The sequence below is a fragment of the Argentina silus genome (genome assembly GCF_951799395.1).
Source record: "Argentina silus genome assembly, chromosome: 12".
Lineage (NCBI taxonomy): Eukaryota > Metazoa > Chordata > Actinopteri > Argentiniformes > Argentinidae > Argentina > Argentina silus.
Window position 1 is genome coordinate 672,054 of NC_139666.1, and position 16,026 is coordinate 688,079.

General features: G+C 45.6%; 2 protein-coding genes across 2 annotated transcripts; one reads left to right on the forward strand and one right to left on the reverse strand.

Moving 5' to 3' along the window:
* Positions 1-1,375: 1,375 nt before the first annotated feature.
* prkag3b (protein kinase, AMP-activated, gamma 3b non-catalytic subunit) lies at positions 1,376-9,787 on the forward strand (the record flags this gene model as incomplete). The annotated part of the gene is made up of 10 exons (XM_083682719.1): positions 1,376-1,483; positions 2,027-2,108; positions 3,383-3,441; positions 3,774-3,819; positions 3,992-4,046; positions 4,702-4,828; positions 5,439-5,604; positions 8,719-8,756; positions 9,218-9,364; positions 9,671-9,787. The coding sequence occupies exons 1-10, from the start codon at positions 1,403-1,405 to the stop codon at positions 9,785-9,787; spliced, it is 918 nt and encodes a 305-aa protein (XP_083538845.1). The 5' UTR covers positions 1,376-1,402.
* A 2,464-nt stretch (positions 9,788-12,251) lies between these two features.
* Positions 12,252-14,453, reverse strand: LOC310812975 (tubulin beta-4B chain-like; the record flags this gene model as incomplete). Its single annotated transcript, XM_083681761.1, has 4 exons — positions 12,252-13,315; positions 13,487-13,597; positions 13,711-13,819; positions 14,397-14,453. The coding sequence occupies 4 exons, from the start codon at positions 14,451-14,453 to the stop codon at positions 12,252-12,254; spliced, it is 1,341 nt and encodes a 446-aa protein (XP_083537887.1).
* Between the last annotated feature and the right edge of the window lie 1,573 nt (positions 14,454-16,026).

Below are 16,026 nucleotides of genomic sequence, written 5' to 3' on the forward strand. Positions count from 1 at the left end.
TTTAGTGTCTACCTTTAGTGTGTCAGACGGTCATCCATGTCTGAATTAGATACAGCCCACTCCTTCTGTTTTAGTACCACCGGCACTCTTAACGTTTTCTCAAACCGAATACCATAGTCTTGTTACCTCAAACCAATGTTGTTGAGAAGTGTCACCATCCTACGCCTCTCAGAACTGCATGATACATTTGGCAAGCCAAGCCGCAAATCCGACCGACTCCTTTCCGATATACAACCACTTTGTTTTCCTCTCCCACCCCCTTCTCACAAGGTATCGGCTTCCCTCAGTGTGTCGTCCGAGCCAGGGCTTGTTAGCTCTTCTGTTTCAACAAACAAATTCACAACAAGCATATTTAGCACTTATTCATGTTCTGTGAATCTGGAGGCTTAAACCGTTCTGCTTGTCCCTGCGGTGTTGGTTCCCGCTCCGAGTCCCCGCTCCCTACTTGACGAGGCAGAGTGTTGACAGAGTTCACAAGCTCTGGTTTTGCATTTAACCTGGGCGTTCTCCTCCCTGGGTCTCTCACCTGTGGGCCGGCCTTCCTGCCCCTTGGCCCCTTTTACCCAGAACCACACACCACCAGACCTGTCCTTCAGAGTACACAGAACCAGAACCACACACCACCAGACCTGTCCTTCAGAGTACACAGAACCACACAAGCTGTCACATCTCTGCTTTAGTAAAGAACCTTGGAGGTGTTACACATCCTTCATGATGGTTAGGGTGGGATGGTTAGGGTGTGGTGGTTAGGGTGTGGTGGTTAGGGTGTGGTGGTTAGGGTGTGATGGTTAGGGTGTGGTGGTTAGGGTGTGATGGTTAGGGTGTGATGGTTAGGGTGTGGTGGTTAGGGTGTGGTGGTTAGGGTGTGGTGGTTAGGGTGTGATGTTTACAGTATTCATGTGAGGTTAACCTCGTCTCCAAGCTATCCAGCATTCGGCGGAAGTGTCTGCGAACGCGACTAATGTGAGCTAGACAGCTGCTGATTTACAAGATGTGGTAGGATGATGTAAAAGTGGGAAAATGAAGCACAGGTAGAAGGTGACAGTGTGTTATGTTCCTGCAGGTCCCCTTCTTCGAAGACGAGGAGGAAGGGCTCACTATGAAGGAGACAAGTAACTCTCATGTTTACTCTGTGTGTGTGTGTGTGTGTGTGTGTGTGTGTGTGTGTGTGTGTGTGTGTGTGTGCGCGTGTGCGCGTGTGTGTGTGTGTGTGTGTGCGTGCGCGTGCGCGTGCGTGCGTGCTGTTCAAGTGACGCTGAGCAGGTGACTAGACAGATGGAGTGTGTTAGGACCCTGAGACAGACTGATGGACCTGTAGCAGGGTGCTCCCCCCTGTCTCCCCCCGTCTCCCCCCTGTCTCCCCCCTGCAGCCCCCGCCTCTGACCCAGACGCCGACGTCTACATGAAGTTCATGATGAGCCACAGCTGCTACGACGCCATTCCGACCAGCTCCAAACTGGTGGTCTTCGACACCACCCTGCAGGTACAGGCAGGTGAAACACCACCCTGCAGGTACAGGCAGGTGAAACACCACCCTGCAGGTACAGGCAGGTGAAACAGACGGCAAGTTATTGCAAACAGTCGCCTCGCAATTCCGCCTGCTCCGACCGAGCCGCGACACACGTGACCGTCTCCTCCAACACTCCATGTGCCTCAGAACACTGCAGTGTTTACACACCTCATTATACACCTCATTATACACCTCATTATACACCTCATTATACACTTTTTTGGGGTCTAGATTTTCTGGAATGTTCTACTCCTTGTATAGAATGTGTCTGTATCTGTGTCTGTATTCTCCTGTCAGTGTCCAGGTTTACAAGCACAGACTAGCATCATGTACAATCATAGTTTGTATTGGTCCGATATGGTCCAAATATGTGAGGATTCCGAGTTGGAATCAAATTGCAGAGATTGGGTCCCAAACCCTTTCTAGGGGTATCCCTGAGCCTCCCTCCAGACCCGGTACCACTCAGACACCCCATATGGACCTACGGTGTATCAGTCCGTGTTGTTTTTTTCGCAGGTAAAAAAGGCGTTCTTTGCGCTGGTGGCGACGGGCGTGAGGGCGGCGCCGCTGTGGGACAACAAGCTGCAGTGTTTCGTAGGTGAGAGAACCTGAGCGCTGCGACCCGGTCCGCTGGTCGCTTAACCTTTAAAGTCCAACAGGTCAGCTATGAGGCCCGGTAGAATCACATTACACACACCCACTCATATCAATGCAGCATCCCTCCCAATCTGAAGTTCAGCCTTCCCCAGTTAAACCAGGACAGGGACTTGGGGGGGGGGGGTCTGGGGGCTGGGTTGGGGCTGGGCTGGGCTGGGCTGAGGGTGTGTGTGTGTATGTGTGTGTGTGGGGGGGGGGTAGTGAGGAGAGGTGTCCCCAGAAACGAGGTCACAAGAGCAAAGAGGGTGACATTTGGAGAACGTAGAGCCCAGGTGTGTGTTTCTGTGTATCGTTTTTGTGGTTCGGAATACGCTCCTTTGTCTGGATTCTCTCTATTCACTGCGCTTCCCGTGCGAGTATTACATCAGCATTCTAGTCGTCAGAAATACCATCCAGAAATCAATATGAGATGATCTCACCCTGCCGGCCCCCAGGAGAGCGTTGGTAGGGAGTGTTAACTATACACAGTATGCAGACGCCACTCACTGCCAGAGTCACTCAGACTGATGAGTCAGACCCATGGCCGGTTCTGAGAATCCCTTGAAAGGCCAGAGTGGGTTGAGACTCTCATGTTCCTGCTCCTGGGCTGAGGGACACGGTCAGCCACCAGGGTCCATCCCCTCTGCAGCTCTGCAGCTCTGCAGCGCCGGTGCCAAAGGTTCCAACTTTAGGGTCAGCACCTGGGGGGCCCCAGTGTCTGGTGGGAACTGTCAGGACCGCCGCTAACCCCCCGCCCCTCTCTAGGGTTATTAATAACCCCACCCTGGGTCCTTACACACACACACACACACTCAGACATACACACATACACACACGCACGCACGCATACACACACACACACACACACACACATTCACACATAGACATACACACACACACACATACTCTCTCACACACACACATACTCTCTCACACACACACACACACACACACACACACACCGCACACTCCGGCAGATAAGGTGGTGCAAGTGAACATCCTGTTGTTGAGTGTGAAGTTCCAACAGTGTTGCTACCTTATGTCGTTGTTTTCAGTATTATTATTATTATTATTATTATTCTTATTATGACTTTGTTGCGTTGTTGAGGAGCCAGCTTGGCCAGACCATGTCATCGCACCATCTATGGCTGTATTCCAGTGTGTACTTCAGAAAAGGTTGGAGAAATCTGAGGAATTCTGTCTGATTGTACTTCTTCTGACTGTTTGCCCCTGCAGGTATGCTGACCATCACAGACTTCATCAACATCCTCCACCGCTACTACAAATCTCCCTTAGTGAGTACACACACACACGCACACACACACACACACACACACACACACACACACACACACACACACGCACACACACACACACACACACACTGTTGGTATTGGCTCTAAGTGTGTGTCAGAGAGATTACAGTAGCAGGCATGCTGACTGTGGGATTCCATGCAGCACAGTGAGGTACAGGAATAGAATCCACCGTCCTGTAGGAAACACGACCCTGCTGAACCTTCATACACTGTGGACTGTACTGGACATGATTTGCTCTTGAAGGACAATGAACAGTCAATCAATCAATCAATCAATCAATGGATCGATCGGTTGCTTGTGTGTCTCACAGGTCCAGATCTATGAGCTGGAGGAACACAGGATAGAAACCTGGAGAGGTGAGTGAAACAGGTGGCAGGTGGCACAGGAGGATGTCTGTTGTGAGTCTTGTTTGATTCTCCTGTGTTTGATTCTCCTGTGTTTGATTCTCCTGTGTTTGATTCTCATGTGTTTGATTCTCATGTGTTTGATTCTCATGTGTTTGATTCTCATGTGTTTGTCCATCTCCAGAGATCTACCTTCAGTGCTCTTTCCACTCCCTGATCAGTATCACACCTGACTCGAGGTAAGCACCCCCCTCCAGCCCCCTACACCCCCCTCCAGCCCCCTACACCCCCCTCCAGCCCCCTACAGTCCCCTGCAGCCCCCTACACCCCCCTGCAGTCCCCTCCAGTCCCCTGCAGCCCCCTACACCCCCCTGCAGCCCCCTACACCCCCCTGCAGCCCCCGACGATATGATACCATATCATATCATGCAATATTGTATAATGTGATATGATAGAACTTTTATTATTGTATTAGGGTTTATTGTTTAATTATTGTATGTATTCCCTTTGGGTTTCAGACATGGACAACTGACACACAGACACTTGACATTAAAGGGATAGTTCAGGTTTTTTTTAATGTTTTGTGATCCCATTCATGTGCACTGGTATGGCTACATGCATATGGCTACATGCTAACCCCAGAGCCAACCAGAGAAAGCTCAAGAATGGAATTATTACATCGTACTAAATTAAATAAAATAGTACAAGACTTAAATTAGGTCTAACATCGAAAACCTGAACTATCCCTTTAACACAAAGCCAATAGGAAGTCCAGTAGATGTTCAAAACAGTGCAATGAAATGAATATCACGATTAAAACAGTGAAGAATCCCGTGTAAACAACGGCTGACTTCCTGGTTCTGGACGGTGACCGCTGTGCCCTCCTCTCCACAGCCTCTTTGATGCCATCTACTCCCTCCTGAAGAACAAGATCCACCGGCTGCCAGTCATCGACCCAGAGTCCGGGAACGTCCTGCACATACTCACCCACAAACGCATCCTTAAGTTCCTCCACCTCTTCGTAAGAAACAGTATTCCTATAATAAATATAAACATAAATAAAAACATTTAATTATTGTTTTAATTTAATTTTTAATTTAATTTTGTTTTGTTATTGTTTTTGTTTTTTTATTAAATGTATTTGTATAGCACTTTTTACATAGACAAATGTCGCAAAGTGCTTCACAACAAAAACAATACTAAACAATATAAACAATAAATACAATACAAACAATATGATCTAACACCAAACCACAGACCCCCAAAAGTAAGCCAATATATGAGTGTATATGACTGTGTGTTTGCGTTTGTTTCTGAGCGTATAGTATAGTAATGACTGTGTGTTTGCGGTTAGAGTTAGGGTTAGAGTTAGAGTTAGAGTTAGGGTTAGGGTTAGAGTTAGGGTTAGGGTTAGGGTTAGAGTTAGGGTTAGGGTTAGAGTTAGGGTTAGGGTTAGGGTTAGAGTTAGGGTTAGGGTTAGAGTTAGGGTTAGGGTTAGGGTTAGGGTTAGAGTTAGGGTTAGGGTTAGAGTTAGGGTTAGGGTTAGAGTTAGAGTTAGGGTTAGAGTACAGTATAGTGATGATGGACGTTTCCACCTCTGGTTCGTTCTCTGATGTCGCCATTCTTCCCAGGGTTCCATGATCCCCAAGCCGCGGTTCCTCCAGAAGCGGATCGAGGAGGTGGACATCGGGACGTTCCGGATGATCGCCACCGTCCAGGAGTCGGCCACCGTCTACGACGCCCTCACCATTTTCGTTGAGCGGCGGGTGTCTGCTCTGCCTGTGGTCAATGAACAAGGTAGCTCAACCCAACTTTATTTGAATAACATGTTGTATAGGGTTAGGCTTATAATACAATGCGCCTCACAGGAAATCAAATACACATATTTCCTCTTGTTGTGTCATCTTCTTCTCGGGCAGCCTTTCCCAACCCTGGGGTCGCGACCCCGAGTGGGGTCGCATGGAATTCAAATGGGGTTGCCTGGAATTTGTAGTAATTGATCAATAGAAATAATAATGATTATTATAATAATAAAAACACCACACACAATTTAAAACAACTGAACGTATCCTACACTTTCACTTCCTCTCATAAAAATCCACGCGCTTTCCCACGTAACCAGGCCACGCGCTTTCCCACGTAACCAGGCCACGCGCTTTCCCGTGCTCAAACAGTGCGAAATTCCCAAGAAACTCTGAACTCTGAACAGAAACTAGGAAAGAAAACGGCCAGATTCCTTCTCCCACCTACGTCCCACACCTTCACCTGAACCTGAGGAACACACATCACAAAGACAGAGAAATAGGGTGAGACATTCCTTCAGTATGGATTTACCAGCATAACTGAAAACAACGAGGACAATCCTAACTGCCTGCTGTGTGGTGACGTCCTGTCTACCGAAGCCTGTGGAAGTCTCTCCCCTCCATGTCAGAGCTGCCGACAGGGTTCACTCTTAAGACCTTGTTAAAGCCAACCTGTTCAGGCTTCTAATGCACAGGGCTGTATGTTATGTTATGTATGTTTAATACACAGGGCTGTATGTTATGTTATGTATGTTTAATGCACAGGGCTGTATGTTATGTTATGTATGTTTAATGCACAGGGCTGTATGTTATGTTATGTATGTTTAATACACAGGGCTGTATGTTATGTTATGTATGTTTAATACACAGGGCTGTATGTTATGTTATGTATGTTTAATACACAGGGCTGTATGTTATTTTATGTATGTTCTGTGACTGTCTTCCTATATTTTTATTTTAATATTTCTGACATGTAAAGTGCTTTGAGTCCATAAGAAAGCGCTATACAAATGTAATGTATTATTATTATTATTATTATTATTATTATTATTATTATTATTATCATTATCATTATTATTATTATACCAATGCCTATACAGTCATGAGAAAAAGTTAGGACACCCCCCAAAATATTAAGTTATTCTCTTAAAAATATGGACATATCAATATGTTATCTTCTTTCTAACAATGTCTATAGATAAAGGGGATGTAATTGAACAAAAAACTATGAAAATGTAACTTTGTAATCATTTATTTAACGAAAAATTAACAATAATGCCAATTCCTACTGAGGAAAAAGTTAGGACACCCTATGCCCTAATAGCTAGTATTGCCCCCCTTGGCTGAAATAACCTCAATTAGACGTTTCTTATAACTGTCTACAGGTCTCTGACATCAATTGGGAGAAAGTTTTTCCCACTCCTCCTTGCAGAATTCTTTCAGCTGTGTGATGTTCGAGGGGTGTCTTGCATGCACAGCCAGTTTCAAATCAATCCACAGCATCTCAATAAGATTAAGATCCGGGCTTTGACTTGACCATTCCAGAACTCTCAATTTATTTTTCTTGAGTCATTCCTTGGTAGATTTACTGGAATGTTTTGGGTCATTGTCATGTTGCATGGTCCACATCTGCTTCAGCTTCAACTTTCGAACAGATGGTCTCACATTTTCCTCAAGCACCCTCTGATACAATACAAAATTCATAGTGGATTCTATGATGGTGAGCTGACCAGGCCCTGCTGCAGAAAGGCAGCCCCAAACCATGACATTTCCACCCCCATGCTTCACAGTTGGTATGAGGTTCTTGTTCTCAAATGCTGTCTTGGTTTTGCGCCAAACATGTCTACTCTTACTGTGCCCAAATAGTTCAACGTTGGATTCATCTGTCCAAAGCACATTGTTCCAGAAGTTCTGGTCTTTCTCTAGGTGTTCTCTGGCAAACTTTAGTCTTGCCCTGATGGTTTTTTTTGACAGCAGGGGTTTCCTCCTTGCACACCTCCCATGTAATGCAAACTTGTTCAGTCTCTTTCTTATGGTGGATGCATGTACTTTGACATCAATTGTGGCAAGAGATACCTGTAGGTCTCGTGATGACATTCTGGGATTGTTGGAGACTTCTTTAAGCATCTTTCGGTCAGCTCTTATGCTGAACTTGCTTGGGCGGCCTGACCTGGCCATGTTGGTGGTGGTTTTAAATGTTCTCCACTTGTAAATTATTTTCCGGACAGTGGAATGGCTAATTTCGAATTGTTTGGAGATCTTTTTATATCCCTTCCCAGACTCATATGCATCTACAATTTTTCTTCTGAAGGCCTCAGAGAGCTCTTTTGATCTCGCCATGATGATGCAACTCACTTCAACAATCAAGAGCAAACCAAACTAAATATCTGAGGCTTAAATAGGACAGGCTCCTCCAAAATCCTCTGTAACGATGTTCTAATCATTTGCACCTGATGTGGTGCTCTTTATTATAATTTTAGGCATTTTAAGTGGAACTAAATGTAGGGGTGTCCTAACTTTTTCCTCACAAGAAGATTGCATTTCTATTAATTACATTTTACCAATAATTTTTTAAATAATTTGTTTCAGTTGTATTTGTTTAGTTATATTACCTCAATTTTTCAATATTGTTCAAATGAATATCAAATGTCCATATGTTTGAATATGTTGAAGAAGACAAAGGTTTTCATAGGGTGTCCTAATTTTTTCTCATGACTGTATATGTGTGAACTGCGATTTTCTACGTTCTGCTAACACCCACTGGAAATAACACAATAGCATCACTATCTTGATAAATTCAGAGAAATCAAAAATTCAACAAGTTAGGTGGAATACGTTGGTGGCACAGAAATGTGGTTGTACCAAGAAAATCACTGAATTTATGAAGAAATGTCATCATAGGTGGTTATTTCCTGTGGAGGTTTTCTTCTTATCTTTTAGACGAGAGAACATAGAAAACTGCTGATTGTCGACACTGATGAATAAATATGGTGCCACTTTGACTCATTGTCATAGAGAAAACACCAGTGGGTTTTTGCACCAGATCCATGGCTGCCTTTGTGAGGGACTCTGGATGTCAACCATGTCTGTTAATGCTTTTGTTTTGCAGGCAGAGTGGTGGCCCTGTACTCCAGGTTTGATGTGATTGTAAGTAGGATACACACTATTTACTGCACATTGAACGCCTCACACTACAGAGCCAGGCTACACACCCACCGTGGTCTCTGAAACAGTGCTGAACAGGAACATGTGAAAGTCCAGGCGGGCAGCGCCATAGTTTGGGTCGCCTCTGCAGTGTGTACCGCCCTGAGAAGCTTAGTCATGTCCATGGGTTACACTCACTGTGTCGTCTCAGCCGTGGGGCTCCTTAACCTGGCCAAGGAGCCTACGGAATGTACTGTGAAATGTAAATGCAATACTCATATGTGCCACATAGGGGCAGTATTCAGGCTTTGACAACAACTAATCTAATGGTCCTCACAAAACTTCATAAACCTCACCAAATGTCCTTGTAATGAAATACTATGGTTATGAGGTACAGTGAGGTACGATGGTGAGGATGAAGTGTTAGTCTAACCCTAACCCTAACCCTTCCCCTGTTGTTGTAGAACTTGGCAGCTCAGAAGAACTACAACAACCTGAGTATGACGATGCAGGAGGCCATCCAGAGCAGGGCGTGCTGCGTTGAAGGGGTACTGAAGTGCTACCCTCACGAAACCCTGGAGATCATCATCGACCGCATCGCTGAAGCAGAGGTAACTTACACCCTGGGTTTTATCTGATTAAGAGCAAAGTTCCTCATAAGTTGAAGACAGTTTTCCAGTGCCAATACAGTTGAGTGGCATGTCAGTTAACTGGATAGCATTTCCTCTCCCTAGTGTGTCTGCTGTCCCCTGCAGTCCTGGGTGGTTCAGTGGTTTTAGTTTGCCTGAGGCAGTGGAGCCAATGGAATCTTCCCAAAAGTGAAAACTCTAAGCTAAATCATGTACACCTCAAACACTAAATAGTACTACTTGACCCAGGTCTGGTCCTCTCCCCTCCTCTCCCCCCCCTCCAACCAGGTGCATCGTCTGGTGCTGGTGGACAGTGATGATGTGGTGAGAGGGATCGTGTCTCTCTCTGACCTGCTCCAGGCCCTGGTCCTGACCCCGGCAGGTATTGATGCCCTTTACTCTTAGCACCTGTGGGGGTTGTGTCGGTCCACCACCATCTCCTCCCAGCCCCCCTCCCACGCCCCAGGTAGGCCGCCCACCCCCACCCCTCTGCCATGTCCATCGCCCTTTGAGGCCCTCTTGGCTTATAGCTTGGCGTTCAGACTGGCCTCTAGCTATCTCTCTCACTCTCTCGGCCAGAGATTCTGATATGGCTCCATCTGTAGCTGCTGCTTGTTCTCTCTCCTCTCTGCTCCCCCTCCAAACCCCAGCTAGGTCCCACTCTGGTCAGGCATAGACAAGTCCATCCGGCCCTGCCGCATGGAGGCCTGTGTTGTGACTCAAAATCAAGAATCTCCCTTGACACGATTCTTGATCGGAGTTGGGCATCTGCCACCGACTCTGCCTGCCTTGGCTCATGCTTTCCCTGAACTGGGCCATGCCAAGAATATCTGTCCCTGAATAGCCTTTGTGTGAGTCAAAGTGTTGCTGTTCTCTGTGTCAGCTGCAGTAGAACACACCGGCTGGCCACTCCTTTCCCCTGTTTGCATGGAGTTGGATGATCTAAATGGTATATTTGGTCTTGAATCGTTGTTGACATTTATAGTTGGCTGGTTGTCATGGGCGACCATGAGAAGGATGCAGTGAAACATCAGTGACTGTGGCGGTGTGGTGCATGGTGGCATTCATTCAGAAACACCCTAAAGCCACTCTGCATAAATAACACCATCAGAAACACCCTAAAGCCACTCTGCATAAATAACACCATCAGAAACACCAAATGTGCTGTTTGGTTCATTCTGCAGAGATTTCCAAGAGAGGAAACTGTGAGGACGAGTGAAGAGAAACGGATGGAGATGGATCACCATGAAGGAAGTGTACATATTTTGGATCACGCCCAGCAAAACATTCAAATTACCTTTTTTTTTTTTTTTTTAAAGGGTTTCAATGATGTACCTGTAGGATAACACAAATACTTTCATATTTTTATATTCATAATTGCATCTTGTGTTTCAAAGTGTTTATTTATACAATTTTGATAATGTAAATTTTCCAAACTTTGTCCGTATTTAGTGAGTGTTTGTATTTGAAGGATAATGGGATATAGTCCTTCCTGTCATGGTTACTAGTACTGTATCACTGATCAAACACACATTAAAATCTATGATCATGTAATCAACACTTTCTTTAGAGGCAGGAAAATAGAACCTTGAGGCAGGCCACTGTACAGGGGTGTTATGAGGGGTTTAGGGGGGAGGCAGGTCACTGTACAGGGGTGTTATGAGGGGTTTAGGGGGGAGGCAGGCCACTGTACAGGGGTGTTATGAGGGGTTTAGGGGGGAGGCAGGCCACTGTACAGGGGTGTTATGAGGGGTTTAGGGGGGAGGCAGGCCACTGTACAGGGGTGTTATGAGGGGTTTAGGGGGGAGGCAGGCCACTGTACAGGGGTGTTATGAGGGGTTTAGGGGGGAGGCAGGCCACTGTACAGGGGTGTTATGAGGGGTTTAGGGGGGAGGCAGGCCACTTGATCTTTATACCAGGAATAGATCACAGGGTATGGGGCGCAAACAGCGACATTGAGTGACAAAGTGACATTTTGGGGCAAAATGAGTGACAGATCTCAAGAGCTTTCTATTGATACCATCATGTGAAAGGAGCTGAGATCCTTAACTGCACCGAACGAGAGGGTTTAAACCTAGTATACGTGTAAAGCCTCATCACCATACAATCTGCTCAGAATCAATGTTGTTTTGGTTCTCCTGTAAAATGTCACTTAGACCCTTTGTGTGTCAAGCCACTCAACTTGGTCCCTACTGTGTTCAGATCATGTGCATCATTTTAGACTTGAAATGTAAGTTGTTAACCAAAGTGTACATTATATCGCTGGCTAAGTCAATGTAAAGTATTTTTTAGCTAGATAAAGTTATTGATGACTGAATTTGAGTCCTGAATGATGATTACATAGCAAATAGCAATGTTTTAAAACACATCTCAATGTATTATGGTGTTTAGTCTTACCTGAAGTTCAACAGTCCTTTGTCCTGTTTCTTTTGCGTTTGTGCTTCAGTTACTATTAAATTCTTTTAATACAAACATTTTAAAAATACAAAGTACAATTTTACTATAATTACCAATACAGTAGGCCATTAATACAAAGAAATCAACAAGACAAACATTGAGTAGACTTGTTCAGAACTCAGGTTACATGTAGTCAAAGCTGAGTCATCATAAAGGTCCTCATCACTCCTTTCACAACCACTACACTCATTTCAATAAATTGTTATCAACGAACATCAGAGTGATTATTCAAAGAATTATGTGTAATTGAAAACTGTGTCTTTGCTTGAGAATAAGACAGAAGCAGCATACAAAACTCTTTTATTGTTACTTCACATCAAAGTTACGGGGACATAAACCAGACGATGGACAGGGTTGAATAATGGGACAACAAAAAACACAGGACAGGACACTGTTGGGTGGCGGGATGTTCTCAACCCATATCCTCCTCCCCCTCCTCCTCCTCAAACTCGCCCTCCTCCTCGGCCGTGGCGTCCTGGTACTGCTGGTACTCTGACACCAGGTCGTTCATGTTGCTCTCGGCCTCGGTGAACTCCATCTCGTCCATGCCCTCTCCGGTGTACCAGTGGAGGAAGGCCTTGCGGCGGAACATGGCGGTGAACTGCTCAGAGATGCGCTTGAACAGCTCCTGGATGGCCGTGCTGTTGCCGATGAAGGTGGCGGCCATCTTCAGCCCTCGGGGCGGAATGTCACACACGGCCGTCTTGACGTTGTTGGGGATCCATTCCACGAAGTAGCTGCTGTTCTTGTTCTGGACGTTGAGCATCTGCTCGTCCACCTCCTTCATGGACATGCGCCCGCGGAAGATGGCCGCCACAGTCAAGTAGCGCCCGTGGCGGGGGTCGCAGGCCGCCATCATGTTCTTGGCGTCGAACATCTGCTGTGTGAGCTCGGGTACGGTCAGGGCGCGGTACTGCTGGCTCCCCCTGCTGGTCAGAGGGGCGAAGCCTGGCATGAAGAAGTGGAGGCGGGGGAAGGGCACCATGTTGACAGCCAGTTTGCGCAGGTCGGCGTTGAGCTGTCCGGGGAAGCGGAGGCAGGTGGTCACTCCGCTCATGGTGGCGGAGACCAGGTGGTTCAGGTCACCGTATGTGGGGGTTGTGAGCTTCAGCGTGCGGAAGCAGATATCGTACAAGGCTTCATTGTCAATGCAATAGGTTTCGTCTGTGTTCTCTACAAGTTGGTGCACTGACAGAGTGGCGTTGTAAGGCTCAACAACGGTGTCTGATACTTTGGGAGAGGGCACTACACTAAAAGTGTTCATGATTCTGTCAGGGTATTCTTCACGGATTTTACTAATCAGTAGAGTTCCCATGCCAGAACCTGTGCCCCCGCCCAGGGAGTGAGTTAGTTGAAAACCCTGAAGACAGTCACAGCTCTCCGCCTCTTTCCGCACCACATCCAGAACCGAGTCCACCAGCTCTGCTCCCTCTGTGTAATGTCCTTTGGCCCAGTTGTTGCCAGCACCACTCTGTCCTGTCAACAGTAAGCACATAAAACACAAAATGAGACATTTTAAGAAATAAGGTAGAAGACAATATTATCAGGCAAACATTTATCAGCCTTCATTTTCAACATGAACACTTGAAATTGAATATTTATTAAGTTACATCAAATGCAGATCGAAAACCTATGACATTTTCTTACCGAATACAAAATTGTCTGGTCTAAAGATCTGTCCAAAGGGTCCTGAGCGAACAGAATCCATAGTGCCTGGCTCCAGATCCACCAAAATGGCTCTGGGGACATATTTTCCTCCTGTTGGAACACAAATGTAATAGAATTGATGTCCTGACTGTACTTGGCCCGTCCCTAGCAGCCCCCCGCCGTCCCGTCCCTGCCCCCGTCCCCGTCCCCCTGCCCCCTGCCACCTGTGGCCTCGTTGTAGTAGACGTTGATCCTCTCCAGCTGCAGGTCGCTGTCCCCGTGGTACGTCCCCGTCGGGTCGATGCCGTGCTCGTCACTGATCACCTCCCAGAACTGAAACCAGGAGGAACGGTTAGCGTTTCTAGTTAACGTGTTCTCTACGGTTAACGTTTCTTCTCTAGTTAACGTGTTCTCTACGGTTAACGTTTCTTCTCTAGTTAACGTGTTCTCTACGGTTAACGTTTCTAGTTAACGTGTTCTCTACGGTTAACGTTTCTTCTCTAGTTAACGTTTCTTCTCTAGTTAACGTGTTCTCTACGGTTAACGTTTCTTCTCTAGTTAACGTGTTCTCTACGGTTAACGTTTCTAGTTAACGTGTTCTCTACGGTTAACGTTTCTTCTCTAGTTAACGTTTCTTCTCTAGTTAACGTGTTCTCTACGGTTAACGTTTCTTCTCTAGTAGTAGCCAGTCAACGCGGCCAATAACGCTAACTTCGGCAAATGAGGTGGGAAATGACTTTAGGGCTAACCTGCAAATGAACAATAAATAATGCGGTACTTGATACCTGATATTGCTTTATAATAAACACATAAATATTGTCTAGCAATCCTGCTAATGTTTGCAAGAGCTTAGGCAGCTAGCTAAGGTATTACCCAACTAGCTAGCTTTATGGCCTCGAACAAAACCCACCTTTGCGCCGATCTGATTTCCACATTGACCCGCTTGTAAATGAACTATTTCCCTCATTTTACCCTAAACAGTATTGTGTTATTTAAATATGTAAAAGTGTAGATTGAAACTCTACCGAGGCGCCTCGACCGACCGCTGCTGCTCCGCGACTAACGGTCGTCCGCCGTTGCTAGGTTTGGAACCCGTTTCTAGCGATTCTATTGGTTACCTGAAGTGTGCGTCATGGTATAACATGTGAAATAAATGATGCGATTGGTTGTTTTAAGAGATGCAGCTGATTCTGATTGGTGCTTCTGGTTTGATATTCAAATAAAGCTGTCAGGTGGTTTTCACGGCCCGCCGCGTGCACGTGCGGTCAATCCATCAATCAATCCCACGTATTTGTGGAGCACCTTTTACTGAGACAAATGTCACAAAGTGCTTCACAACTAAAACAATACTAAACAATAAACACAATGCAAACAATATGAGCTAACACCAAACTATAGACCCCTAAAAAGTAAGCCAAAGAAAAACATAGCGTACAGTGGCAAGAAACACTGCAGTGAGTGTGCACTGTGCAGAAAATATATGAACCAGGTTAGAAGTGTTATCTCAACCACGCTACACACATGTTCAGCAGAACTGCCTAGCTTCAGACCAGTCTGCAGCTTGCACCAAACTGACACAATTTCCCCAGGAGAGAAATGCTTTTGATGCATTACTGCATATCATTGCAAGACAACACAGTATCAGAGAAACAACACAGATGGGTTACTAAAACAAACAGATCTCAAGATGTCCCTCATCATGTGTTGATACACAGATCATTTTTTCTCTATTTAATAAGTGAGCGTGACATATTTGTGTGTGAGCTCAGCTGAGCTGTCTGTTTACCAGGGGTGTTCACTCTGCCAATTTCACATATCCTGTTCACCCGTTTCCACACATTATGCAAACATCTCTGGATGGCTGTATGCCAGTTCATCTTCACAATTGAATTATCAACTATAGAGGAAACCTGTGAATCGTTTTGTAGTAAATGTGCTGCTGATGATATATTTCACATTACACACAGGCCTATTATAGCCATGTGATACTCACAGGCCTAAACATGGCACAGCCCATGTCTGAAAACATGTTGATAAATGTATGCAGCCATAAATTCCAATACTGTACGTTTAAATGCAACTAAACAATTAGCTATGTTTCTGGTTCCACATTAAACAAGACCAAAACATGGCATTCAGACATTTGGAAATGATTCCTCAACAGGACAGGGTCACCTAATCAGGTGTGCACTAGTCATAGCAGAGAGAGTGTTTTAAACCTCTCTGATAACAGTAAGACTTGGTCCCCATATGGTTCAGTTTTACAACTTTATGTTCTCAATAAACAGTGGAGCACCAATCACCACTACTCATTCTCTCTGAAACATTCTGTGAGTGCCTTTTGGCTCATACTCTCTCACCCCACCCAGCAAGGATGTCTCAGCTCAAGTGTGCCTGAATGTTAAATGACCAAGAGAGACTGACTCCCACCTGCCAACATGGAGTCCAAACCAAGGTATTGTAATTTGTTTCTTGAGTCTTCAAATGATTTTTCCTATTCATGTTATCAATCTCAACAAAAGTGTTAAAAACATTGTCCA